Here is a 26727-nt window from a genome sequence, read left to right as displayed (position 1 = left end):
AGGATATATCAGGTATTTTAAAAATAAGTAACTTTGAAATGGAATTAAAAGTTGCCTATCAGAATATGAGTATATCAATGTAGATTTTGCTCACCATGAGAGCTCAGAAATTAGACTATCATGGTTACAATTGGAACTCTACCACATACTACATTTACAGCCCAGGAAGGTGACTTAACCCTGCTCTATGTTAACTTCCTTAGCTGTAAAAAGGATATAATTACAGTAAATAAAGCCCCTATTGTGGTAGTTCGGATTAAGTTTGTTATACAACATATTTACATAGATGTACCTTTGACCCACATCTGGAACACAAACTCTCAGAGGCTATAATTTCTGTTTCCGATTCTAGTCACTACTCTGAAGAGTTAGTGCATAAAAAGCAGTTCCAAAAACTTTTCTTAAAAAAAGAACTTACAATGAGAAGATGAAAGCCCGTTATTTTACCTATGTCATAGCATGATTTAAGGAAATAGGTGAAATTCGACCTTATATAAAGTCAATAGACATGGTAATATACGTTAAGTGTTCAGAAAATATAGCACTACTCAAATATCTTTCTTAGAAAGATATTTGCATTCATTGCATCAGGGCAATGAATGAAAGCAAAATGAAAAATATAAAATTGAATAAAGGATGAATATGGGTATGATACAGACATTCAAATACATTAAACATAAGGGACATTTAAATAGCTGCTGAACACTTAGCTGCAACCATGAATGCAATTATAGATAACATCTTGAGTAAAAATAATGCATACAGGTTTCTAACAATAAATATTGATTTATGTTAACACAGATGGGCAAGTTCAGTATAGAAAGAGAACAAGAATAGAGTACAATAACTGTAATTAATCAAAAGACATCTTAATGCAATTTTATAGTTTGGGTAAAAATAATAAAATTATTCTCCTAAATAGAGAAATACAATGATTTTTTTCCAAAAAAAGAAAAAACAAACTATATTCAACTCTAAAATCTTAAGTGCTGTAAGAGAAGTTGTATTTTAAAGGTAAAAAGATATAAAGTTTTAGTTATGCAAGATGAATAAAATCTAGAGATTTGCTGTACAACATTGTGCCTATAGTTAATAATACTGTACTCTGCAGTTAAAAAAAATTAAGAAGGGGTACACGTGAGTGGCTCAGTTGTTTAAGTGTCTGACTCTTGATCTCAGCTCAGGTCTCAACCTCATGATTGTGAGTTCAGGCTCCACATTGGATTCCCAGTGTGGAGTCCATTAAAAAAAAAAAAAAATTAAGAGGTTAAATCTCATGTTACGTGCCCTTGCTTACCACAAAAAAATAAAGTAAGATGAAATGAAATGAAATGAAATCAGAGAAGCTTTCATTTAAATTCTGCTTTTGACACATACCACTAATGTGAGAGTAAGAAACATACTATTCTGAGATTTTATTTTACTATGTATAAAAGAGAATTAAAGAGATTGATTTCAGGACTTTTATGAGGATAAAATAAATATTTGAAGGTGGCAACTAATATAATACTTGGAAATGTAATACATGATCAACAAATGTTTATTCTCTTTCCCCCACTCCATTATTCTGACCCTTGCTTTTATTCATTATCTAAATACTTCTATCATTGTCCTATGTCTATCACATATCATCTTTAATATTGATTTAATAATCAGTCACTTCAATTTTTGTGTAGTCATCTTTAATCCTGTGACTTTGCTGACTTAATTTATTGTTACTAATAGTGTTTTTGTTGTTTTCCTTTGTTTTTTTTTTTTTTGTGAACATGGAAGCATTTTAAGAAAGGAGTGGCAAAGTCAGATTTGTGTTTTAAGTAATAATTTTGCAGCTTTGGGGAGGATGTATTTGAAGCAGTAAATGCTGGGAGAAAGGAGATAATTTTTCAACACTGTTGAAACAGTTACTCACATCCAGAAGCCTAGCAGGAATATATAGCAAGACTAGGAACATATTAGAAAATGAATTAAGAAAGATAATTGCTTAATTTTTTCACAGAAATGAGTATGTTTATTTTAAGAAAATTGCTTTCAGATTAATTACATTTATTGTACTCATTATAGCTCACGGACTTCTGTTTCTGGTAATGTCAGACCATGCAACTTGGACTAGCTTTCTTGATAAGGAAAACTGAAAACATCAGACACTCTGTGTGTGTGTGCGCGCACGCGCGCACACACACACACACACACACACACACATACAGTATTCACTTATGACCCAATATAGCAAGAAAGTAGTGAAGAATTGGGATCTGGGGAAAAGTTAGGTCTTAGAATTTAGGTCAGATAATTTTCCCGAGTTTTATTTTTTATGTTTTTCCCTATTTTAAAGGGATTATCTTAGCACATTTGACAGCTTCATAGGGCTAGAGAAGCAGGAGGTGGAGTCAAGTTCTGTCAGATGAAGTGGTTCTAGGGAATCTTCTTCATTTGAATTTGAGACTCTGAAAGGCTATACTCTAGAAAGAATATCCCTGGATGATGGATCACCCCAGGAATTACTTGAATAATGGCTAATGAAAATTGCTATTTTCCTAGACACCTGGCCAGAATAAATACATGTTCCCCCTGGAGGAAGATAATATAGTTCTAGAACTAAAATGACTTCTACTAACAATTTTATATATCAAATGTCGGCCACACCGTCAAAACTAACCATACACAAGAGATGATAAGACAATAAGAATAAATGATAATATAAATAGTAAATGACAGAAACAGACCACGGAGTCCCAGATATTGAAGCTATCTAAAAGACTTAAAATAACTATGCTTATAGTATTCAAAGTGATAAAAGATTGCAAAATTTCACAGGAAACTAAAAATTCAAAAAAAAAAACAGATGAAATTGTAAAATCAGAAAGGACAACACAACGATGAACCAAATAAATAGACTGAATATCAAATAAGATACAGTAGAGGAAAATTAGTGAACCAAAAGGTGGGTACAAAAAAATTTCTAATAAATCATAGGTAAAGGAATAGAAAATACAGAAAAGAATGTAAGAGGCATAAAAGATAAAATGAGAAGAATAAACATATAGAAAGTAGAATTCTAAAATTATAGGAAAAATGGAATGTAACTGAATTTAAAGAAGAGTAAAAATGTTCCCAAACTAAGAGAGGGCCTTAAGTTACAATGTCAATAATCCCTATGAGCCCAGAACAGAAAAGAATTTAAAAAAACACCTTGTAAGGACATGATACTAAAACTTCTTTAAAAAGGGGACACCTGGGTGGCTCAGTTGGTTGGGCAGCTGCCTTCGGCTCAGGTCATGATCCCAGCATCCTGGGATCGAGTCCCACGTCGGACTCCCTGCTCAGCCAGGAGACTGCTTCTCCCTCTGCCTCTGCCTGCCACTCTGTCTGCCTGTACTCACTCTCTCTGACAAATAAATAAAATCTTAAAAAAAAAAAATTCTTTAAAAAGAATTATTTAAGGCAGCCAAAAAGAAAAACAAAAGACAATTAACCCTCAAAGAGGCAATAATTAAATTCACAACTGCCTTCTCAATAGCAAGAATGATGGTCAGAATAAAATGACATGTTAAAAATGCCAAAAGAAAATAACCACTAATTTAAAATTCTATATCCAGTGAAAACATCCTTTAGGAATAAAGGTGAAATAAAGACGTGTTCAGAAAGTCCTAAGCTGAGAAATTACTTACCTGTAGACTATACCAAAGGAAATTTTGAAGGCTGTTCTTTAGAAGAAGAAAAATGAGTCAAATGGAAGATTCAAGATCCAGAAAGTGGAATTAGTAACATAAATGGTAAATGTCTGACTAAATCTAAAGGAATATTGCTTGTATAAATCTACAAAAGTGTATCTTTTGCATCACACACAGAAGGCGGGAAAATACACATTAATACACATTAATCTTACACTTTAGCATACTGAGTTTGCACATCACAATTTATACATTATATATTAACTGTTAAAGAACAGTAAAACAGGTGCCTGGGTAGCTCAGCCAGTTAAGCATCTGATTCAGGTCATGATCACAGAGTCCTGGGACCCAGTCCTGCATCAGGCTCTCTGCTCAATGGGGAGTCTTCTTCTACCTCTACTTCTGCCCCTTCCCTGTGCTCATGCATGCTCGCTCTCTCTCTCAAATAAATAAATAAAATCCTCTCAAATAAATAAATAAAATCTTTAAAAAAAATAGCAAAACAGTATAAAATTGACAGGATAATAGAGGGGAAAATGAATAATTTAAAAAATGCTTTCAATCAATTCAAAGGGAGCATGAAAGGTTAATAAATAGAACATAAAAAAGACAAAGAAAATAGCCCTTACAAGACAGCATATTAAGCACAAACATTCAAGTAATCACAGTCAATACAGAGACCAAAGAATTAAAAGAGAAAGTTGTCAGACTGTATACAAATAAAATCAAAGAACCATTTGCTATCTGTGCATAATATACAGAGAAATACAGACACACTGAAAGTAAAAAGACAGATAAATATGTACAGTACAGACTAACAAAAAAGAGAGACCCCGAATCGCTAAGGAAATGTTGAAAAACAAAAATAAAGCTGGTGGCATCACCTTACCTGATTTCAAGCTTTATTACAAAGCTGTGATCACCAAGACAGCATGGTACTGGCATAAAAACAGACACATAGACCAGTGGAACAGAGTAGAGAGCCCAGATATGGACCCTCAACTCTATGGTCAATTAATTTTTGACAAAACAGGAAAAAATATACAGTGGAAAAAAGACAGTCTCTTCAATAAATGGTGCTGGGAAAACTGGACAGCTATATGTAGAAGAATGAAACTCGACCATTCTCTTACACCGTACACAAAGATAAACTCAAAATGGATAAAAGACCTCAACGTGAGACAGGGATCCATCAGAATCCTAGAGGAGAACACAGGCAGTAATCTCTTGGATATCAGCCACAGCAACTTCATTCAAGATATGTCTCCAAAGGCAAAGGAAACAAAAGCGAAAATAAACTTCTGGGACTTCATCAAAATCAAAAGCTTCTGCACAGCAAAGGAAACAGTCAAAAAAACAAAGAGGCAACCCACGGAATGGGAGAAGATATTTGCAAATGACAGTACAGACAAAAGGTTGATATCCAGGATCTATAATGAACTCCTCAAACTCAACACACACGAAACAGGCAAACACATCAAAAAATGGGCAGAAGATATGAACAGACACTTCTCCAATCAAGACAGCCAAATGGCTATCAGTCACATGAAAAAATGTTCATCATTATTAGCCCTCAGGGAGATTCAAATTAAAACCACATTGAGATATCACCTTACACCAGTTAGAATGGCCAAAATTAACAAAACAGGAAACAACATGTGTTGGAGAGGATGTGGAGAAAGGGGAACCCTCTTACACTGTTGGTGGGAATGCAAGTTGGTGCAGCCTCTTTGGAGAACAGTGTGGAGATTCCTCAAGAAATTAAAAATAGAGCTTCCCTATGACCCTGCAATTGCACTCCTGGGTATTTACCCCAAAGATACAGATGTCATGAAAAGAAGGGCCATCTGTACCCCAATGTTTATAGCAGCAATGGCCACGGTTGCCAAACTATGGAAAGAACCAAGATGCCCTTCAACGGATGAATGGATAAGGAAGATGTGGTCCATATACACTATGGAGTATTATGCCTCGATCAGAAAGGATGAATACCCAACTTTTGTAGCAACATGGATGGGACTGGAAGAGATTATGCTGAGTGAAATAAGTCAAGCAGAGAGAGTCAATTATCATATGGTTTCACTTATTTGTGAAGCATAACAAATAGGATGGAGGACAAGGGACGTTAGAGAGGAGTAGGGAATTTGGGTAAATTGGAAGGGGAGGTGAACCATGAGAGACTATGGACTCTGAAAAACAATCTGAGGAGTTTGAAGTGGCGGGGGGGTGGGAGGTTGGGGTACCAGGTGGTGGGTATTATAGAGGGCACGGCTTGCATGGAGCACTGGGTGTGGTGAAAAAATAATGAATAATGTTTTTCTGAAAATAAATAAATTGAAAAAAAAAAAAAAGAAATCCTCTACCATATAATTAAAATCAGACAAGGGGGAATTTATGAGAAATTTAAGAGAAAATGCCTGTCCAGGAATAAAAGCAGTCACTTCATGATGTTAAAGGTTCAATTGGCCATGAAAATAAAACAATGATATAGTAGAAAGCAACTAATAACAGTCTAAAACATATGCAAAAATTAACAGAATTGTAAGGAGAAATAGAAAATCTATACTCCTAGTGGGAGACATTAAAATTTGTAATTATACCAACATAGAACTTTAGACTTAGAACTGTAAAATGAAGTTACATTTTTAGAAAAAAATTAAAGTTACCTACAACATTCCTAACAAAAGTGATTTCAGAGATCACTCTTTTCTACTAAAAGACATTAACTGAAAAAGTTCTTTTAACTCAAGCAATGTCAACTACCATGGATTATGTGCAGATTGTGTATGGTTCATGGGACCATTTTCTGATGAAAGACTAGATCAGGCAACTAGCTAACCGAGTTTTTAAAATGATATTTTGTACAAATATAGTTGAATAATGTCTTTCATATACAAAGTTAATAAGAAAAAATAATCTTGCTATTATTTGAAAGTGACTTATCTCCTTTATATCAAATAGATCCTTAGGTAAGATTTTCTCATGAAATACTTTTAAATTAGTAACCACTATTTTTTTTAAAACTCACAAATTAATGATCTTTTTGTAAGTCACTAAAACAAAAATGCACATTCTAAACTCTCACATAAACATATATAATAAGTTTTGAGCCAAAATATTACATATTTTAATTGAACCAGAGTACTCTAAAAATAGGCATAAAAAGACAATCATAAGTAAGAATAATCCAGGAAAATTAGTTTAATATAAAACAATGCAGTGCAAAATTCTAATCACATCCATTTTTGAATAATTTCCTCTAATTAATATCAAAACTAACACGGGCTTGCAGGCAGAGTGATGTTTCAAAGCAGAAATGTTCATCTTATGTTGAATGCTGCAAGAAACACCTGTCAATCCTTATACCAGCCTTTGTAGGCAATCTGAGATTTCTTGACTTTCTCCTGGGAGTGAGAGTCAAGAGGGATATTTACGTTTTTCCTATACTATTCCAAGTTCCAGTATCAAGGATCTCACTTTTCGGGAGGCAAAAAAGTATTTTAAAAATGTCCTTTCGGGAGATATGTGTCCTAATTCAAGGCCCAAGAAAGACATTACTAATCATTCAGAATCTTACTTAATAAATTCTGTCACATTTGGAGGAAATTAGTAGATCTGCATTTAAAAAAAAAAATTAGAGTCACAAACTCAGCTGCAATGCAAAGAATAATTTAATTTGGATATATTTTTTAAAGATTCTATTTATTTATTTGACAGAAAGAGAGATATCACAAGTAGGCAGGCAGAGAGAGAGAGAGGAGGAAGCAGGCTCCCTGCTGAGCAGAGAGCCTGATGCAGGCCTTGACCCCAGGACCTGGGATCATGACCGGAGCCAAAGGCAGAGGCTTAACCCACTGAGCCACCCAGGTGCCCTGCAAAGAATAATTTAAAATTCAAGCACTATGGGGTGCTCAGAGGGTTAGGCATCTGCCTTAGGCTCAGGTGATGATCCTAAGATCCTGGGACGGAGTCCCGCATTGGACTCCATGCTCAGCGAGGAGTCTGCTTCTCCCTCTCTCCCTACCTCTCCCCTTGGTTGTGCTCTCTCTCTTTCAAAAGAATAAATAAAATCTGCAAAGAAAAAGAAAATTCAAGCACTACGTTCCTTTGAGTTACTAATCTTCACTAAGAATTATTCACATAATCTTGACTGTTAAGTAATCAGGCAACAGATTTTAGGTACCTACTAAGGTCTGTGATATGTAAGCTAATAGAGAGCTACTGTTTTGTAAGATAATTAAGTAGCAGAGATCGATGCAAAGATGTGTAATATAATTGGATAGAATGTGATAGTCATGCTTGTAAAGCATTCTACAACTATAGTTCTAAAGTCTTTCTCTTCTCCAAACTAGAACACTGTGATGGCAGCTCTCTAGCCCTGTGCCATAAGGTCCTGAAGAGAAAGATCCAGAAAAAGTCAACAGCATAAATTTCAATGTCTCTGTTAATTAATCTAGAATTTTTCTTCACAGATTAATAAAAAATTAATCACATGTGTGCTAATATTAAGTACATCAAATTAGACTATAAAATATAGTGGAGTACTCAAGATAGAAATTCATCTTGAGACTACTAATGGCTGTTTTTCTGTTGATATCATTCCTTCTGAGAGAATAAGAACAAGCAATAAAAAAAAAACAGCGGGGTGAGGGGAAGGAAAAGAATCAATAATTAAAAGATAAACTGTTCAAAAATAAAAACTAACCAAAATATTCTTTTATTTTTCTCCTTCCATGAAATGAAAGTCTGATATACATTTCAAATAGTGGTAGTAGCATCTCATTAGTTATCCAAACTGGTTCTTTCATGAAAGTTTGCTTAATTTAGGACATAAACTTTTTAATAAAAGAATATGGAAATGTGAAAAGAAATGGAATTTGACGTTAAAAAAAAATGGACTACTATCTTTTAATCATACCTTCAAAGCAAGCCATTTACATTCTGATCTCCCTTGCTCTGATTTATAAAATATTAAAAATGCCACAATCTCTTGACATAAAACCCACTTCATTCCAGAAGGATCTTTGAGGTGTAGTATCAACACCAGCCTCATATATATGACTTTAGTGTTATAAACACTTTAGCCATAATGCTCTGTAAATTGATGTGTTTTCTTTTCTGTCAAGATATTTAATATATGCTGTATAATTTTTTATGGCTCTGTGAGACTTGCCAAATAAGCACAAAGTAGATACACAGAGAATGTGTTCAACAAGCAAAAGAATGACCCTTGTTTTCATTTCATTATTTAGTACTTTGGAACAACAGTACATGCCAGACACTGCTGTGGGCAGAACATGCAGCTGTAAACTATTAGAAAAGAATCCCCTGGCTTCATGGAACAGAGTCAAGTGGAGGGAGAAACACATAATATAACAAGGCAATGAAATAAAGTCTCCACTCTGTTGGATGGTTTTGAGTGCCATAGAAAAAAGGTAGAAAACAGAGATTGGAAATATTAAAGAGGGAGATATTTTACTTTTGACTACATTGATCAGGCATGGACTCACTGAGGAGATGGTACCTGAGTAAATTGCTGAAGAGTTGAGAGAGCAAGTCACATGTGTTTTGGGGACAACATTCCAGCCCTAGAGAATAGCCAGTGCAAAGTCCCTAAGACAATTGAATGCCTGATGTATTGAACTGCAAAGGACACCAGAATTGTGGGAGTAGAATGGATTAGTTAGAAAACTGGAGGAGGTGACGTCAGACAGGAAAAGGGAAGGGGACAGCTCTTAGACCTTTAGGCCAATTTACAGACCTGGGCTTTTACACTGAAAAGGGGAAGATTTCAGAGATTTGAGCAGATGTGAAACAAAATTTAACTTACCTTTTCTCAGAATCAGGATCTTTCTTCTTGTTATTTTGGCAACAGACTGATGAGGTACAAGGACATAAAGCAAGGAGCCAGTTAGGAAAATCCTGTCTAATCCAGATGAGAGAAGGGCACTCTGACTAGGATGGGGCTGTGGAGGTGGTTACTGGGGTTCAAGTCTACATATATTTTGAAGATAAAACAGAGAGACTTTACTGCCAGATGGAATACAGAATGTATGAAAGAAATAAAAAACTGAGGATTTGGCATAAGCCAACAGAAGATTGACAGGGGTATTAATCGAGAAGCAGAAGAGTAAGTGAAGATCATAAACTCAATTGGGACATGTTGAATTTCTGCATTTGACAACAGGAGTCTCATGGTCACAGGAAATGTCTGCATTAGGAATGTTAATTCCAGAGTCATCAACATTTAGATGGTATGTAAAGCCAAGAGATAGAAGAGATCATCAATTGTATCATCCCAGATGGAAAGAGAAAAGGTACAGATACCGAATCCTGGAATCACCAAGCACTAATGGGTCTGGAGGATTAGGAGTGACCAACAACAAACTCTGAGGACTGACCAATGAGGTAGGAGGAAAAGTAGGCAAGTGTGCTGCCCTAGAGCCAATGAAGAAAGTGTTGCAGAAAAGAAGAGACCCGGAGTGGGGAATACTGCTGATTAACAGGAATGAGACCGAGAACAGACCAATGTGTTTAGTAATATGGAGATTACAGATAATTTTCAGAAAGCAGAGTAGATGGAGTTTAGGGGGTGAATGACCAGCTGGAGTGGTGGATTCAAGAGAAAATGAAGAAAATGTGGGGAGAGATGTGAAATAATAAGTGCATAGAATTTTTTAAAATTTTGCTGTAAAAGGAAAGAAATAGGGTGGTGACTTGGTAAGGTGAGGTTGTTGATAGAATTTTTTCGAGACAGGAGAAATATAAGAACATTGAATATTGCTGGTTATAACCCACTAAAGATGGATACACTGATGATGTAGGAAAAGAAGAGGAAAAGTTCTGAAATAGCAAGAGGGGATGATTTCTGAACACACGAGAGGGAACTGCCTTCTTTCCAGGAACATGGACAGTTTATTACATTAGAGGATAACAGGCAATGGAATAACAAGAGATAATCCTCGGTTATAAAGAATTTACAAATACACACGATATTCATTGGATTATAGGCCTTACCTTCTTATTACCATAATATATTCCTAGGAACATAATTAGTCAAGGTTTTAAAATAAAGCATAGGGCTGCCTGGGTGGCTCAGTCATTAAGAGTCTGCCTTCGGCTCAGGTCATGATCCCAGGGTCCTAGGATCAAGCCCCGCATTCAGCTCCCTGCTCCAGGAAGCCTGCCTCTCCCGCTCCCACTCCCCCTGTTTGTGTTCCGTCTCTCACTGTGTCTCTCTCTATCAAATAAATAAATAAAATCTTAAAAGAAAAGGAAGAAAAGACAGCATAGATATCAGCAACACTATACTATAAGCATAGAACCTCAGACATAGTAGGCCCTAAAATATTTGTTGCATAAGTCATAATTATTGATTAAATGGTTATGATTAAATCAATAAAGTGAAAGTGTATGCCTTTTGTAATTATTTGAAATTAGCAAAACTATTCAACATATTAGAGAGAACTAGAATTACCCTTTCATACATAAGTGAACAGAGAAGTCTCAGAAGTTCAGTGGTTTTCCTGTGTCGTGGGGTTTAGCAAAGTTGAAACTGAAATCCAGGTACTATTATTTCTTGTTAAATACTTTACCATGCAACCCATACTTTCTTGCTTATAAAAAGTATCTGATGGGCTATAATGTATGCTCAATACATTAAAAGATAAAGTCATGGTATTATAAATATAAAGATTTGAGATCCTCAAATAATTGTGTTTATATAATTATATGAACTCTAATAATACTTTCATATTTCATTCCTAATAACATTATTTGCCTTATTAAAACGTAGGAGTAGTCATGAGAAATACTTTCAATGGCCCATGTATCATAAAGAAGGGTTCCAGAGAAGCTTAATATTTCTTTATATCCAATGAGCATAATGAAATGAAGGAGATGGCTCAGAGTAAAACAAAAGTAAGCCATGAATAAAATCCTGGTGAGTACCACTTACCAACTGTGTGGTGTTGAACAAGTTACTTAACCTCTCTGTGCCTCGGTTGTATCATCTGAAAAATGGGAATAATAATAACGACCTCATTGGAATGTTTGAGGATTAACTGAGATGATACATCTAACCAGTTTAATGAAAGAGCTGGATTCAGAAATCAATATTGTTATATCTCCTGATTCCCTCAGATGAAGAAATGAACCCCAAACGAAATTGCAGGCAAGTGTCTTAGCTTTTCTGTTCATGCGTAGAAAATAAACTATCTGTCCTTTTGTTTGGAATTAAATACTCTACAATTTCCTAGTTTTAGTTCCGTATAGGACTATGTAATATACAACACCCTAAGCTCCTATCCCACCTGAACCTCACCCTTTCACTCAGCTCAAACTTGTTCCAAGCTTTCAAGTCTGCAATGGAGGATATGAACACAGTGGTCTCCCTTGATGCGGACACCCTACACTCATAGCAACAGTTCCTGACCCTTGCAGAGTCAGAGCCTGGGACTAAAACTGGAATGAAAGATCACAATGAAATGTGGCTGACACAGAAGTCATCTATGGTCAGGGCTTTCTGAGTGCAATGGATGACCCTTCTGGGGTAGGTTCAAGACTTTCTCAAAGAACCCGTCTTCCTCAGTTTTACTTGACTCACTCTCAGTTTCTTATTTGGAGTTAGTCCTCTAATTCCTCTCTCATTATTCAACACCTGGGGACATGGGGTTCAAAAAATTAATAACTTTTTTTTTTTTACATTGGAGGACTTTCAAGTTTGCCTACCATGCAGCCCTTTAATCTACTATAGAGGCACGAGCATCTCTAGCCACAGCTGTGTGTTTTAGACATCCAACTCTATATCCTTCAACTTCTGGAGGAAATACATCAAGCTCTCTTAAGTGTCAAGCTCCTCTCACTTGGTTCAGCTGAAGGGTAGTCACCCCATCCCTCATACGTGGAATGGTAGATTATGCACAGGAAGCCAACAGTTCTCCAAAAAACCCCATCTCTCTTCTAGCTTTACCACCTCAACATTTGTAGAGTCTTAAAATGGAGCTTGAACTAATGTTGGACTTATTCGTTGGATTATGTCTTAGCACTTTCTGTGGATAAAGTCTTACAACTCACTTTTTTAGCCTCCCTTTAAAGAGAAAGAAAGACTCCAATTTGAATATCTGGATGCTTAAATAAAGCACTAGCATAGTGGGAGTGTTCAGAAATATCAGCTATTGCTATTATTCATCACATCTTTATTATTTAAGATTTAAGGAGTGACTAGATGAGGAGCTACTCACAGAAAAAGAAATAGGGAAGAAAAAGCCAAAAAAAGGATTTAAAAACCAAGACAGTGTGGTGCCATAGAAGTTAAAAGAATAAGATGTTTGGCTTTTTTTTGTTTTGTTTTGCTCTTTGAGAAGGGCGCAATCACAGTGTCAAACTTTGCAGTGAATTTTAATAAAACATACCTACTGCATTCAACTGCTTACTGGTGACATCATTTTGAGCAGGGAGTCAGGGAGGGCCAGACTTCAGTTGCTCAAAGGTGAATAGAAAATGAAGAAACTGAGACAGTGAGAACAAACAAGTTGGGAAATAGTGTCAGGGAAAAAAAAGAGATTGGTGGCTAAGCAGAGACATGGTGTTATGTGACTTTTTTGTTGGCCTTGTACTTTTCCTTTTAAGAAATAGATTTGAATATGTTACTAAAAAAGAACAATTTGATAGAGCAAGAACAATTGAAGGTAGTAGATACAGAGAAAAAGTAATAATCAAAAGGACACGAGAATAAGGCATCAAAAATTTAGAGGAAGGTACTAGCCTTAACCAGAAAGGGCAATGCATAAGATTGGAGAACGGAAGTAAATGAAGATTAGTATGAGAGTAAATAAGAGTGTGGGGGTACATGGGAAAAGAATCAGTATTGAAAGACAACATAATGAGTAGCTAGAAAAGTAATGGTTACAAAAGAATTAAGGACATGGGAATTACAAGATGAAATAATTAATAGCATTGCTTGGCACCAAGATGCCAAGGGGCATGAAGAATGAAAGGACCACTAGATTTGCAAAATATGTATCCATTGGTAGCATACACAAGTATATCTTTAAGAGAATGATGATGATAAAAGACTGGTTATAGAGATTAAAAAAGAGATATAAATAAAGTGATATAAATCATGAGATACAAAGGCTGTTGGTGAACACCATTTCATTTGGCCAGGGGAAAAATAACTAACTGGAGGCAAGAAAAGCACATTAAGAAAAGAGAATAAATACAATAAGAGGTAGCAAAAATGCAGCATCTTTGATGGGAGTAAGAGATAAAATGTTTAGTGCCGTGGCATTAGGTTTCATTGGAAAGGAAAGAGCTCGATCAGGATGTTATCTTCTCCGCACAATATGAAGGGATGTTGTTTGACTTAATCAAGGGACATGTGAGATTGGCCATTGAGGAAGTGGAAAATGTGGGAAAACCATTTAGCAGAGTATAGTTAAGAATTCTTTTTTATAAAAAGGCCAAATCAAGGAACTTGCAAAATTTGATAAAGATTGCTGAAGGTAAGGATTTTTAGTACTTTCAATTTGTGCTAGTGTTCATTATTACTCAGTAAAATTGTGCAGTTAAGGTTGGCTAAGGATAATGATGATAATATCTATAGTAATAATAACAGCATCAATAGGTGCACTTCACATTTATTGAGCATGTACTATCTGTGAAGCACTGAATTGATCATTTGACATGTTCCAGCTCATTTATTTCTCAAAATGATCCTATGAGGCAGGTTCTATCATTGTTTGAATTAACTACTTTGACCAAAGTCATTGAGCTAGTAAGTTACAAGCCAAAAAAAAGATATCTAGGCATTCTGCCTCCAGGATAAAAGTAACTCCTGTAGTGTCACTTAAATGCTTTGTGTTTTAAAAACATCAAATTATAAACATATTCCTGCTCTCCACAAGTAGCGTCTTTCAATTTAATTTCTCTTCAGGTTATACAACTAGTGCACCCCAATTTATGAAAAATGTCTCCTGACATTTTTAAATGTTCAGGGTTTCAGAAGCATATACACACACCTCTTTTCAACCATGCCAGGAGAAGATATCATCCCTCCTTCCAATTAAGGAAATAGAGTTTCAGAGAAGTCAAGTTACTTACCAACAGTCCCTCAGCTAATAAGTGGAAGAACTCCAATTCAGATTTAGATCTTCTGACTCAACTTCAAAGCCTTGGCCATTTAGTTCATTACCAATCTTTGTGTATCCTTTCTCCTCAATATTATTTCCATTTCTATTGTCTTTCTTAGATTGAAGACTCACAATCTTATTTCGAATTCTCACAACCCTCTAGAACTCTTACATTATCACAATAAGCTCTCCTTAATACAATAATGGCCCAAATGACTCTTTTAGCTTGTATTTGTGGTAAAACAATTGCAGTGGTGGTCCTTGTGCTCCAATCCTCCCTATAATTTTGCTATGTAATTTTGTATTGCATCCCACTCTGTGTCTAGGCATGACGATGAAATTACCAAAAGAAGACTCAAGCGAAAGCTTAAAAAGCACTTGCTTACTTCTGCTTTGCTCTTACTCTTCTTCCATGACCATGAACCTTCCCCGGGCTGGCCTATTGCAGGATTACACACATGGATAGAGCTGAGTGGCCCCAGTCGGTCCAGCCAAGGTCATTCTGGATCAGGCAACAGCCGGTTAACATACAGCTAACTGAGCCAACCTCCAGCTAACCAACAGCATAAATGAGCTAGCCAAGATCAACCAATCCAAGTCAAGATCAGCTGAATTTCCATGAACCCAAAATTTTGTATGAGATGTGACAGTGTCATTTTCTATTGTCACATAATTTTATTTTTTTAAGTTTTTATTAAAATTTCAGCTAGTTAACATACAGTGTTATATTAGTTTCAGGTCTACAATAGAGCTGTTCAACATTTCCATACAAGGCCAGTGCTCATTAAAGTGCACACCTTAATCCCCATCACCTATTTAAATCCATCCCCCCACCCACCTCTCTTCTGGTAACTGTCAGTTTGTTCACTACTGTTAAGAATCTCTTTCTTGTTTTGCCTCTTTCTCTTTTTTCCCCTTTGCTTTTTGGTTTTGTTTCTTAAATCCAACATTTGAGTGAAATCATGTAGTATTTGTCTTTCTATATAGTTTAATTTTATTTTTTTAAGATTTTATTTATTTGACAGATCACAAGTAGGCAGAGAGAGAGGAGGAAGCAGGCTCCCTGCTGAGCAGAGAACCTGATGTGGGGCTCGATCCCACGACTCTGGAATCATAACCCAAGCTTAAGGCAGAGGCTTTAACCCACTGAGCCACCCAGGTGCCCCTATATAGTTTAATTTTAGCAATAGCTAGCTGATGAGTATATTAGGTAATCCATCCTAATTCAAAATGGCAGAATGATATTCCTCCATTATTCCCTCATCACCAGTTCACTCAAAATTCTAATGATCATTCTACATACACACAGCCATTGTTTACTGTCACCATATATATGAACAGGTCATATTCCTGTACTGCCACTCCTACCCTACAACTCTTTGACATACAAATCTGTCAGTTATTCTCCTTATTTAATTCCGATTTAGTCTTAGAAAACAAAACAAGGGCACCTGGGTGGTTCAGTGGACTAATCCTCTGCTTTCTGTTCAGGTCATGATCTCAGGGTCCTGGGATCGAGTCCTGCATTGGGCTCTCTGCTCAGCAGGGAGCCTGCTTCCTCCTCCCCCTCTGTCTGCCTCTCTGCCTACTTGTAACCTCTCTCTCTGTGAAATAAATATATAAAATCTTTACACACACACATACACACACACAAAAGCAAAAACCAGTTATGTGGCTAGTTCATCTGTCTCCTTTGTGAAAATTAGGAACCTCAAGCCTAGCCTAGAAAGAAGAGTATAGACTGAACTTCAGTCCCCCAAAAGTCTTTAAGAGGACCCACGTACAACTCTACTATTCCACAGAGAATATCCTTGAAGTCTTTCCAATGTTTTTTAAAAAGATTTTATCTATTTATATAACAGAGAGAGAGAGAGCATAAGCAAGGGGAGTAGCAGAGGGAGACGGAGATCATGACCTGAGCTGAAGGCAGACACTTAATGAACTAAACCACCAAGGGGCTCCTCCAAAATTTTTTGAAAATACCTCTTTAAGATCACTTTCCACATGAAACTTTCTGTATTTAATCATAAGTCAATATTATAGCTCAAAACATTTTCAGTACTTCTATAAATGTCTAGTACTATATTAATTTGGATCCATTTATATATTTTTTCTAAGTAAGCCTATTTCCTGTGTTCTCTGGGAGCCAAATTATGTTCTTTTTATTCCCTATCCCCTTTACAAATATATGTAACCATTTAAGAACATACAGAAGACCCTCAATATATGCTAAATAAAGTGCTACAGAAAAGTTATAAACTTCTATAAATAATGACTTTCTTTATTAGTGAGGAAGTGAGAAAACTCACTTCCCATACCTTTCCTTTAAATATTCTTACTAAGCATATTAGTAATTGACAAATATCGGTCCTGCTTTAAAAAAAATTTAAAACTATTTGGTCAATATTACTAGTAAATTATTTTAATGCTCATTGACATACATATACAGAAATTAATTTATCTTTTGATATTCTGAATAAACAGACAAGTATTTTTATATTTAATGCATTGCAAATTAATTTGTTCTTACTTGTATTATTTTCTCTAATCATCACAAACTACCCTGTGAAGTGTTAATATTCACTAATTTTTGTAGCATGGAAATTTGAAGTCCTGATGAAAGTTGATGATGTATGAAAGAGTCAAAGTACAACCTAGACCTTCCTATTTCAAGTTTATTGCTCCTTCTCCATCCAAAGTAATATGCATTTACTTTGGGTTTTACTTTGAAAGCCCTCACCTGGTACTCCACTGGTTCAGAGCATGGTAGATGATTTTGATACGTTCCTGTTCTTAAGGAGCATATAGTCTAGGTTAGGAAATGGGCATGTAAGCAGATATTTAATGATAAAATGGGAAATGATAAAGCTAAGGAACATGAGGTTTCAGAGAAGGCTTCCTGGAAGAGATGAAGTCTTCATTAAGATGAGAAGTGAGGCAAAGACATTGGTGAAGAACATTATGGGCACAGAGATGAATACGCGTGAAGAAGATAGAGGAAAAGTGTGAAGTTTCATGGCCTGCAAAAGCATGACATTTGTATATTATTCAAACACATGGCATGACACATTTGCTAATGTGGAAATGTTGAGAGAAAGGAGATGGAAAAAGAAGGAAGTTTGGGACCAGGTGCAAAAAAAAAAAAAAAAAAAAAGACAGAAAAGAATAGAGAGTTGAGAATTATTCAAGAGATTAAAAACAATATGGCCCAATGATGACTGAATTTAGGACTTTCAGTGTCTGGGTGTGGAGACTGAGCACCGTTTTTTGGGTAGGAAATAGAAGACTGAGGTCAACTGAGTTTAAGGCACACTGAATCTCAGGTTCTATGGAACATTAAAATGCATCTGTGCATAACAAAGGTAGAAGATTGAGTGTGTAGCTTAGAAACACTAGGCCTGGTGATACAGAATTACTAGTACTCTTTAAATACCCAATCACATATGAAAAATTAAACACTATGGCTACAAAAAAACTTTATTTACAAGGTTAAGATTGTTAAAATCATTGCTACATTGTTCATAAAGAAATGTTCAGAGAGAAAGTATCTACAGCAAAGCACCAAATCACCAACACCGACAAGTATTGTATAAAACATAATATGTCATAAAGTTTGACGCTGCTTTGAATTCTAGCCCGTGTTTGTTACAATAATTTTCATTTTTATTTTATTGTAGTTTCCAATTTGACATGCTTTATTTATGCCTCAAAACTCACATTTATAGTTATTTTCTCCTCTCAGCTAAATATCCAATGCAATGACACCAAACAGCACAGTCACACTGCTTACAAAATAGTCAAAAAGATTCAAAGGTACCAATTAAAGAAGAATATCCCTCTATTGCTTGCAGAAAACCTACAGCCCTTAAGGTTACAGATTAGATTATTAAAAACTTTCTTTAAAAATATGACAGGACCAAAAAAAATATGACAGGACCATCACTTTCTTTAAGGACCTGTGGATTACTAGTGTTACTCAAATATTTATAATAGTAAAATGCAAATCAACATTGAAAAAATCTCAATGTATTTGTAAAAGACTTTGGAACTATGTCTACCTAAATGGTTCAGAATCCATAATCTATAATTCCAAAACCCATATACTTTGAAAACTGTTATTTTATTTTTAAGTGTGTTACAAACTTGATTGGTATAAAACTAAACCTGTACTAACATGAGAGATTTATGGTCTTTATTTTTCCCATGCAATAGGAATATTCAAAGAATTCTCTTCAGAGATGAAAATGTATAATTATGGGCTGCTTCCCCAAATCTATCTGGAGAAGTGTTCCATAATTTACATTATATACATACAAAAAAAAAAAAACAAGAAAATTCTGAACTTTAAAATACAACTGATCCCAGGGGTTTTGAATAAGAGATTGCAGACCAGTATAATTATAATTCAAAACTTAAAAGTTTAGATTTTACTATAATCAAGATATTCAATACAACAGAACTGCTAGAATTTATTTAATGTTGTACCTTTAAGAATAGATTTATTTGTAAAACATAGTATGTATGAAAACATTTCCAGTTTTCTCCTCTTTTCCCCAAAAATATCTTGTTCACAGATTTTTTTTTTTTTTTACAGACAAAGAAACAACTTAAACACTTAAATTATTCCTAGAATCATTTTGATAGATTTAGGATCCAAATTGACAGTATCAGGCTTGACTAAGATACACAAAGATAATGCAGGAGAGATATATGCATAGTCCTACATGTAGGACCAAGGAATCAACTTTTAATAAGAGTTTAGGGAAAATAGGAACTCATGCAGCATTTATGAAACTCAATCATAAACTTCAGATGACCACTGTCCCAGGGCATACCGAAAGTACATTGAACCTGCCCCCATGTATACTGTATCCTAGGCTTCCTTAATAAAGCACTCTATCCAGAAAGAAAAATGATTGCTCATTTTGTGCTTATCACAGAAGATAATGAACAGTGTGAGGGGTTCAGGAGCCAATTTAACACCATTAAGCAACTCAGATAATCTCAAAGGAGAGTAAGCATGATGATGATCTTTCAAAAATCACCTTAGGAAGAACAGTTGCAAAGACTGAAATGTCAACCTTGAAAACTACAATAATTGGTGAAGCTATGATAATTGTCTTTTGAAGTGAATCAACACTTCCTATGTATTTAAACAAACCAGTGAGAGTTACTGAAAATAATATTGTATCTTAAAATAAGACAAACTGACTGAAAATGAAAAGGACTGGAACAGGGGTTCTTCATATACAGTTATAGGGTTATTGGATAGAGATGTCATGGGCTCTAGGTGATTCTTTCCATTCTGAGAGTCTTCAATATCTCAACATCACACTTCAAGTTAATAGTACAGCTGGGTTTAGAAGTTTATCAACTTTGCTTATATAACCTTTAATATTTATGAAAAGATATTTGCTACAAGATATAACTTTATGGAGGGAGGTTAACTCTTCAATATTTCTATACTATCCTTATAGTAGAGGGCCAATCAAATTTATATTCAAAAGGAAAACATAGTGTATTGGGGTGATTATTAAAACTCTCATTCATATTCTATAATCTTTCTCATATCTAAAACAAACACAAGTGTTCTATTCTTAAATAAGAAGACTGAGTCTCAATATTAACTTAGGATATAAATAAACTTGAAATCCTTAAAATTATCTTTTCCTATAAAATAAGATTCTTGACAAGCATATATTTTAAAATACCCAATCTAACAATTTTAAGTTTGTGAGAATAAGGCTTAAGTTTTGCCTTTTCTCTATTTCCCTAAATATATTTTAAGGAAACTGGTTAAAATGTTTTCTGAGAAGAGGGGATAATACATGGATAATTCCAGGAATTTTTGAGCAGGTGTTACGCATTTTTAAAGAAAGTCAAATAAAATATAATTAGACAGTAGACTTCCAAATTATAATCATTTCCAAAGATAGACCACACAGCTAAAAATGGAAAATACATATTTCCAAATGTCATAATACTGTTTAAAGCAAGAAAAAGAAAACTAACTATTCCCACATTCGTGTGGTTGAATGCTGATCAACAGCTGATAGGCCTATCAAAACAGACAGATAAAATTTTCAAAAAAAGAGAGAGGAGACAGGAACTCAGCCTTCACACCCACCACCACCATCACCAATGTACCAAAAATTTGAGGTAAGAATTTTATGTAAACTAATAATTCTTTTATTTTTCTCACCAAAACATGCACATGATATAATTTAAAGGAAAAGAATAAGAATAGAAATAAAGCAAAGCTTATTTAAGTCTTGTCACTTTCGCAATTGCAATAGAAGGACAAATACTACCAGGAAGCATACCTGTGGCAGGGCTGAATTGAGCTGTCGCTGGAGGGAATCTCTGTCATAGATGACATCCTGCAGTCTTTGCTGAGCAAGTGAGAGGCTTTCTTGGGTCTCCCGAAGGGTGTCTAGAAGACGATCCCTTTCATCTAGCATATTCACCATCAGCTGCTCAAAATGGGAGTCTGAGTCCGAGCCACTGCTTTGGGACCCCCTTTGGCTCATTGGGGTGTCCTCATTAATCGTGGGCATCACTTCACACATCATTGCTTAAAGGAAGTAAAGGGGAGGGAAGTCTTAGTAAAGAAAAAATCTGACCTTCGACTCACCAAATTCTGCACTCATTAACCTAATTGTCTCTTTTTTTCCCCCTACCCCCGTCCCAACTCCAGCCACACTAAATATTTTAAACTCAATGAAATATGATTCATTGACTCCCTCTAACCTGTATCCTTCCTCTTTTACTGATAATGTATAAATCTCCTACCTACAAAATATAGGTTGGTTTCACCTACTTCTTAAAGATTTGTGGGTTTTTTTTCATGACTTATTCCTCCAATTCAATTCAGAGTAATACATTATTCAACATACTAGTTGATCACCTTTCTACCCCTGTAAGTTGACAAATCTCTTAGAGAAAATACCACCATCTTACCCTTATTTGTTATATTTTAAAAGCAAGTACAGTGTCTGGCACTTCATGGGTAGGAAGAAAATGATTTTTGAATGATTTCAATAATTGAAAGAATTAATGCTCACCCTTGAATTTAGGGAATCTACAAATAGTTAAATATTTATTTTATATAATAACCAGTTTTTCAATTTTTTTCAGATTTTATCAACAGGTTTTTTTTCTTACCAACTAGTTGAAAGTTTCTTGACTTTACAACTCCCATTTTATCACTTTTATGGACTCTCTGACTAAATTGTTAAGGTGATGCATTATAAAACCAAAGGTGATCTACACAGAATAGATAAAGTGATATTGACTACATTGAATACAAACTTTAGGAAATAGACTGAGGTGCATAAGTTGGTTTAGGTTATTATATTGCTAGTTGCCTTTAATATTCTTTTGTTTCCTGTGAACTGCATTGTCTGTTTTCCATCGAAACAATACAACCTAACACGCAACATTCCAGAAAACAGAAACCATAAATTACATTAGCTAATGTAGTTACTTCACATCTCAGCTGTTAATCACAAACTTCCAGTCATGAAATAAATGAACTATTTTTTAAATCACTTATTAACTTGATTTATAACAGACAACAGACTTTAAGATGCAACACTGATCTACTCTATGGCATTTTAAAAATCGGAAATTATCCCATTTTTCTTTTATCTTCTATCTTACGTTCAAGAAAGAATCAAACCCATCTCAATTTCAGCTGTTGTACTGAGGCCAGAAGCTATTAATTAGAGGGCTTGGTTTTGCAGAAGGCTGATGTGGAGAAATGCTGGTTTGGCTGTTGATCCTGAAGCATTCTTTGGTTTTATAATGCAAGGTCAATTCATTTTTCTGCCTATATATTCCTGTCCCTGGGGAAAATATTTCTGGTGATATAGTCAAATAAAATGTCAAGACCTAACAGCTCAATAGTTAATTACTATTATGTGATTCTTCAAATAAATTGGGTTATTGAAGAGATAAATTCAATTAACTGAATGATTCTGTGAGGGCCCACTGAAAACCAGGAGAAACTTTTTAAAAGATAAGAGGGAAGTATTTTATTACTGATATCCTATGTAAAAAAAAAAAAAAAAAAAAGAGGGGGGTATGAATTTTAGGATAACTTAAGATAATACTTTGAGTTATTGCTCATCACTCAAAACACTGGGCTACCTGAAGGCAAATATTTGACTTTTTAATCACCCTAAATAGGTAACAGAATAGGTATGTAAGATGTATTTAAATGCACATGCGAGTGTGCATGCATGTACGTACACACACACACACACATTTTACTGTTGCTAACCACCTAATGATGAAAAGAGAGTATATTTTTTGCATTTTTCTCCATTTGAATTTTATTTAAACAGTATCACAAAGCTGGAAAAAGGAGACTCTTTTCTAACTGCTATACATTTTTTTACATTAATTGAAAAGGAATTAGGAAAAAATGTTCTAACACATTGGAATATTAAAAACAATTAGTTCACATGCCATGCATGAGAATCTACACACTGAACAGCTGTGTCATTCTGAGAAATCATTACCAAGAGCCAATGTGTTTCTTTTTGACATTTAAGGTTAAAACAAAATAGTGGGAGAGGAAATGATAGCCCTGACAATTTGTGCCAAAACACTTGCAAGGCTTACATCTTGGGGTTATTTAAACATTCTTGAATCTCTATTTTAAGTCATATCCCTCTTGGAAAAAAGCCATTAGCACATCTTCACTTTGAATTACTTATAAAAAAGTTTAAATTCCAAGGAAAAGCATACCTGTGGTGATTACCTCAGCTACAATTTCCTTCTGAATACAGGACCCTAATTCTAACAAAGGCATATCGCCACCATGAGATAATAAACATTCACAAACTTTAGGTTCTCATATCAATATAAAAGCTGGTCTCCCATTTAGTCAGTCCAAAGATGCTATGGTGAGAAGCAGCTTAGGGACTTAGGGTCTTAGTCTATTAATTCTACACTCAACTTGATTCATTTCCATTCCTGCAGCATTGGAACCAAAACAAATCACATCACCTTTCAAAACTTCAGTTTTCTCTTCTGTAGCGATATGAACCCATGATTTTATTTTTAAATGAGCCCATTGTAAGTCTCCAATAGAATACCTGAGATCACACAGTAAAATTTAAAGGGCAATTACAAATACAAGTATTTATTTATTTTATAAGGTGACCAAAATTCACCTTGGCAGAAAGAATATTGTGCCTTTATGATTCATTCTGATCCCATGCCTAAAGTTTTAATTCCAGTGCATACTCTGAACTCTCCAAATCCAACTGGGAAAAATGAAAGTTACTAAATGCTAAAGTTACTTAGGAAATAAGATGTATTCATCTGTTTTTTTCTTCACCCACAGTCAAACCAAATAAGTTAAAATCTTCTCATCAAAACTAGGAGGAAAAGAATTTTCTACAAAAAATAAAGGTCACTTTCATGAACTAGCTTAGTTCTTGCATTAGAATGCAGATTCTAATATAAATTACAAACTAGTTGTATAACCCTGAAGATAGAGTATAACCTATTTCTTAAATGTATATTTAGATATTAAAATCAATTAAAAATCTATATTCAATGTTCAACACCCTCTTATAGAACGGACAACATCTGAAGTAACTTCAGATGTTCAGAAGCGATTTACCTTCTATCTACTCCATCCTCATATTCTACTTTTAACTTTCACAACCATTTTCAGTCTTAAAAATTGTACTGTATCACATAATTCCTGAAAAACCAGGAAGGACATCCTAAGAGCTCACTTTGATATTTGCCTTTCCGGCACCCCTCCCCAAAGTCAATTGGATATATGAATTGTTATCCTTTTCTAAATGTTGCTGGTTTTTTTTTTTTTCATTAAATTACTGAAGGTTTTAAGACCTAGTTAGAGATATTGTTTATTTTGTTACGAAAGGAAAAAAATAATAAAATATCTGGTTGGTTTAATTATCCTGGTGCTTAAATTTAGCTTGAAGAATCTGATACCAGGAAAACCAACTCCCTTACTCTTAGCACATAACCTTGACTATCTTCCAAATCTCTCAGATTTCAAAATAAAAGTTTTGAATGCCTGCTGGAGTCATCACCCAAGGGCTTTCAAGATCCAATGTGTTTCTTAGCAATATATGTCTCTGAAGCAGTACCTATTCAGATACGATAGTGTCACAAAAGGCTTTTTTCTGTCAATGAATCACTTCATAGAAGCAGATCCCTGGGATTTAGACCCTCCTCCAGGCAAAGATGCAATTATTCTCGGTAGTTAGTTTCCTCTTCAAAGACTGAGTCTTAAGAACCAACCCAGCTCCACCTCAGTTAACCCACAAGGAGTAATTCGGTGAGAGAAATCCTAGCCATTGTCTGATTACATTACATGAATATTCCTCCTCCTATTTAACTCTTTGAAATCCCCTGTCTTCAGGAAATATTAGTATCACCTCTAATGGAAGCATTTTGCACTTTCTTTACAGATGGCCAAGAGCCAGCTCTAGCCACAGGGCTGGACAGTTCTGTCTCAGCCACACCCCCACCCCACCACCACCCTGAAGTTGACTTCATAATTTCCACACCAGAATTCTTTATCTCTCACCCAAAAAGAGAGAGCCAAGTAGGGAGGAGGTGGAGAAATAGGAGAAGGGAGAGGATGGGGGTGGAAAGCAAAAAGGTATGGAGCAGTAATTGGCAAGGAGGAATTTGCATCTCATCTTCCCTGGGGGCGGGGTGGGGCCGGGGAGGAGGGGGGGTGGGAAAAAAAAATAAAGCGGAAGGGAAACCTTGTAACTCAAACACAGTTTCTGTACCTAATGTCTGTAATTTCGGGTCCTGCTTCTTCAATTGATCAATGACAACCGCAGTCTCGGGCTTGACGAGAGGGTTAGCTCACACCCGGCACTCCTGGACCATTTCCCTAGCAACCGGAGGAGAAAGGCAGCTTAGACACTCGCGTGCCCCGGCGCCCTCCCGGAACGTGCCCCGGCTGGGTGGCGTGGCAGCAACCCGGCATCTTCCCGCGGCTCCGTCAGCAGCCAAAAGGAGAAGCGTCCATCGGAAAAATGGCATATTACAAATTTTGCTTTGGGAAGCAGAGCTCGGTTCAGACCATTGTCAAAAGGAGGAGAGGGGGAGGCGGCTCTTAAAGCAGTAGCGGCCCCTTTGCCCGAGCAGCCTCGACTCCCCGCGTGCAGCTGGAGCCCCGGGGAGGGCAGCCGGGAGCTGGGGACCGGGTTTGACTTACAGAAACTTAACCAAGCGACGCTGCTCCCCCTCCGCGCCCAGGCCACCCAGAGGGTGTCCCTCCAAACGGGAGCTTTGGGGAAAGGCGTGAGGAGCATCTGGCAGGGAAGTTCTCCCCCTGGTTCCCCTCCCGGAGCCCCTCCGGAGTTCATGGCTAACGTCGGGAGTTGGCAAGCTACAGGGAAGTGAGTCCCCAGGGATGCGGGAAGCACGACCGGTCCTCTCCTGGCCCCCCAGACTATTTCTGCGCTAGGGCGTCTCACTGAACTCAAAAGAGGCGCCTCTTCTCCGGAAAGGCAAGCAGTCTGTCCCCCACACCCAGTTTCTCCTCCCAGCCTCTTTGCAAGCCTCGCCGCTTGCATCAGTCGGCCGGAGGAACCAACCTGCTGGGAGCCGGTGCGGACGCTACAGCATCTTCTCGCCTCACTTGCCTCGTGCTGTGGCTGCTGCTGCTCCTCCTCCTCCGTCTCTCCCCCCTCCTCCTCCTTGGCAGCCGCCACCTCCTCTTCCTCTGGAACAAGGGCTTCCCCTGGAAGCTGCTGCAGTGGTTTCCACCGGCCCTTAAATAAATTCTGAAGTAATCACGTCTTTGCTCTCCTCCTCACGCACACGCGCTCGCGGATACACACGACTCGCTCAAAGCCGCTCCCGGGCTGCTGGCGCTGGCGCTGGTCCCAGTGCCCCCTGAGAAGCCAAGGGCT

General features: G+C 36.3%; 1 protein-coding gene across 9 annotated transcripts in view; it reads right to left on the bottom strand.

Annotated features, from left to right (window-relative positions):
* PPFIA2 (PTPRF interacting protein alpha 2) overlaps positions 1–26487 on the bottom strand; it is a 486729-nt gene extending 460242 nt beyond the window's left edge. For all 9 annotated transcript variants that reach the window (XM_044229065.1, XM_044229070.1, XM_044229067.1 and 6 more), the window contains exons 1-3: positions 26410–26487; positions 25594–25700; positions 21127–21377 (exon numbers count right to left, since the gene is read on the bottom strand). In XM_044229065.1, the coding sequence (XP_044085000.1) occupies positions 21127–21375 (249 nt within the window). In that variant the 5' untranslated portion in view covers positions 21376–21377; positions 25594–25700; positions 26410–26487. The remainder of the gene's footprint in view (positions 1–21126; positions 21378–25593; positions 25701–26409) is intronic.
* Between the last annotated feature and the right edge of the window lie 240 nt (positions 26488–26727).

Source organism: Neovison vison, chromosome 12 (genome assembly GCF_020171115.1).
Source record: "Neovison vison isolate M4711 chromosome 12, ASM_NN_V1, whole genome shotgun sequence".
Classification (NCBI taxonomy): domain Eukaryota; kingdom Metazoa; phylum Chordata; class Mammalia; order Carnivora; family Mustelidae; genus Neogale; species Neogale vison.
The sequence above is the reverse complement of the archived record's forward strand: the minus strand, read 5'-3'. Positions and strand labels throughout refer to the sequence as shown.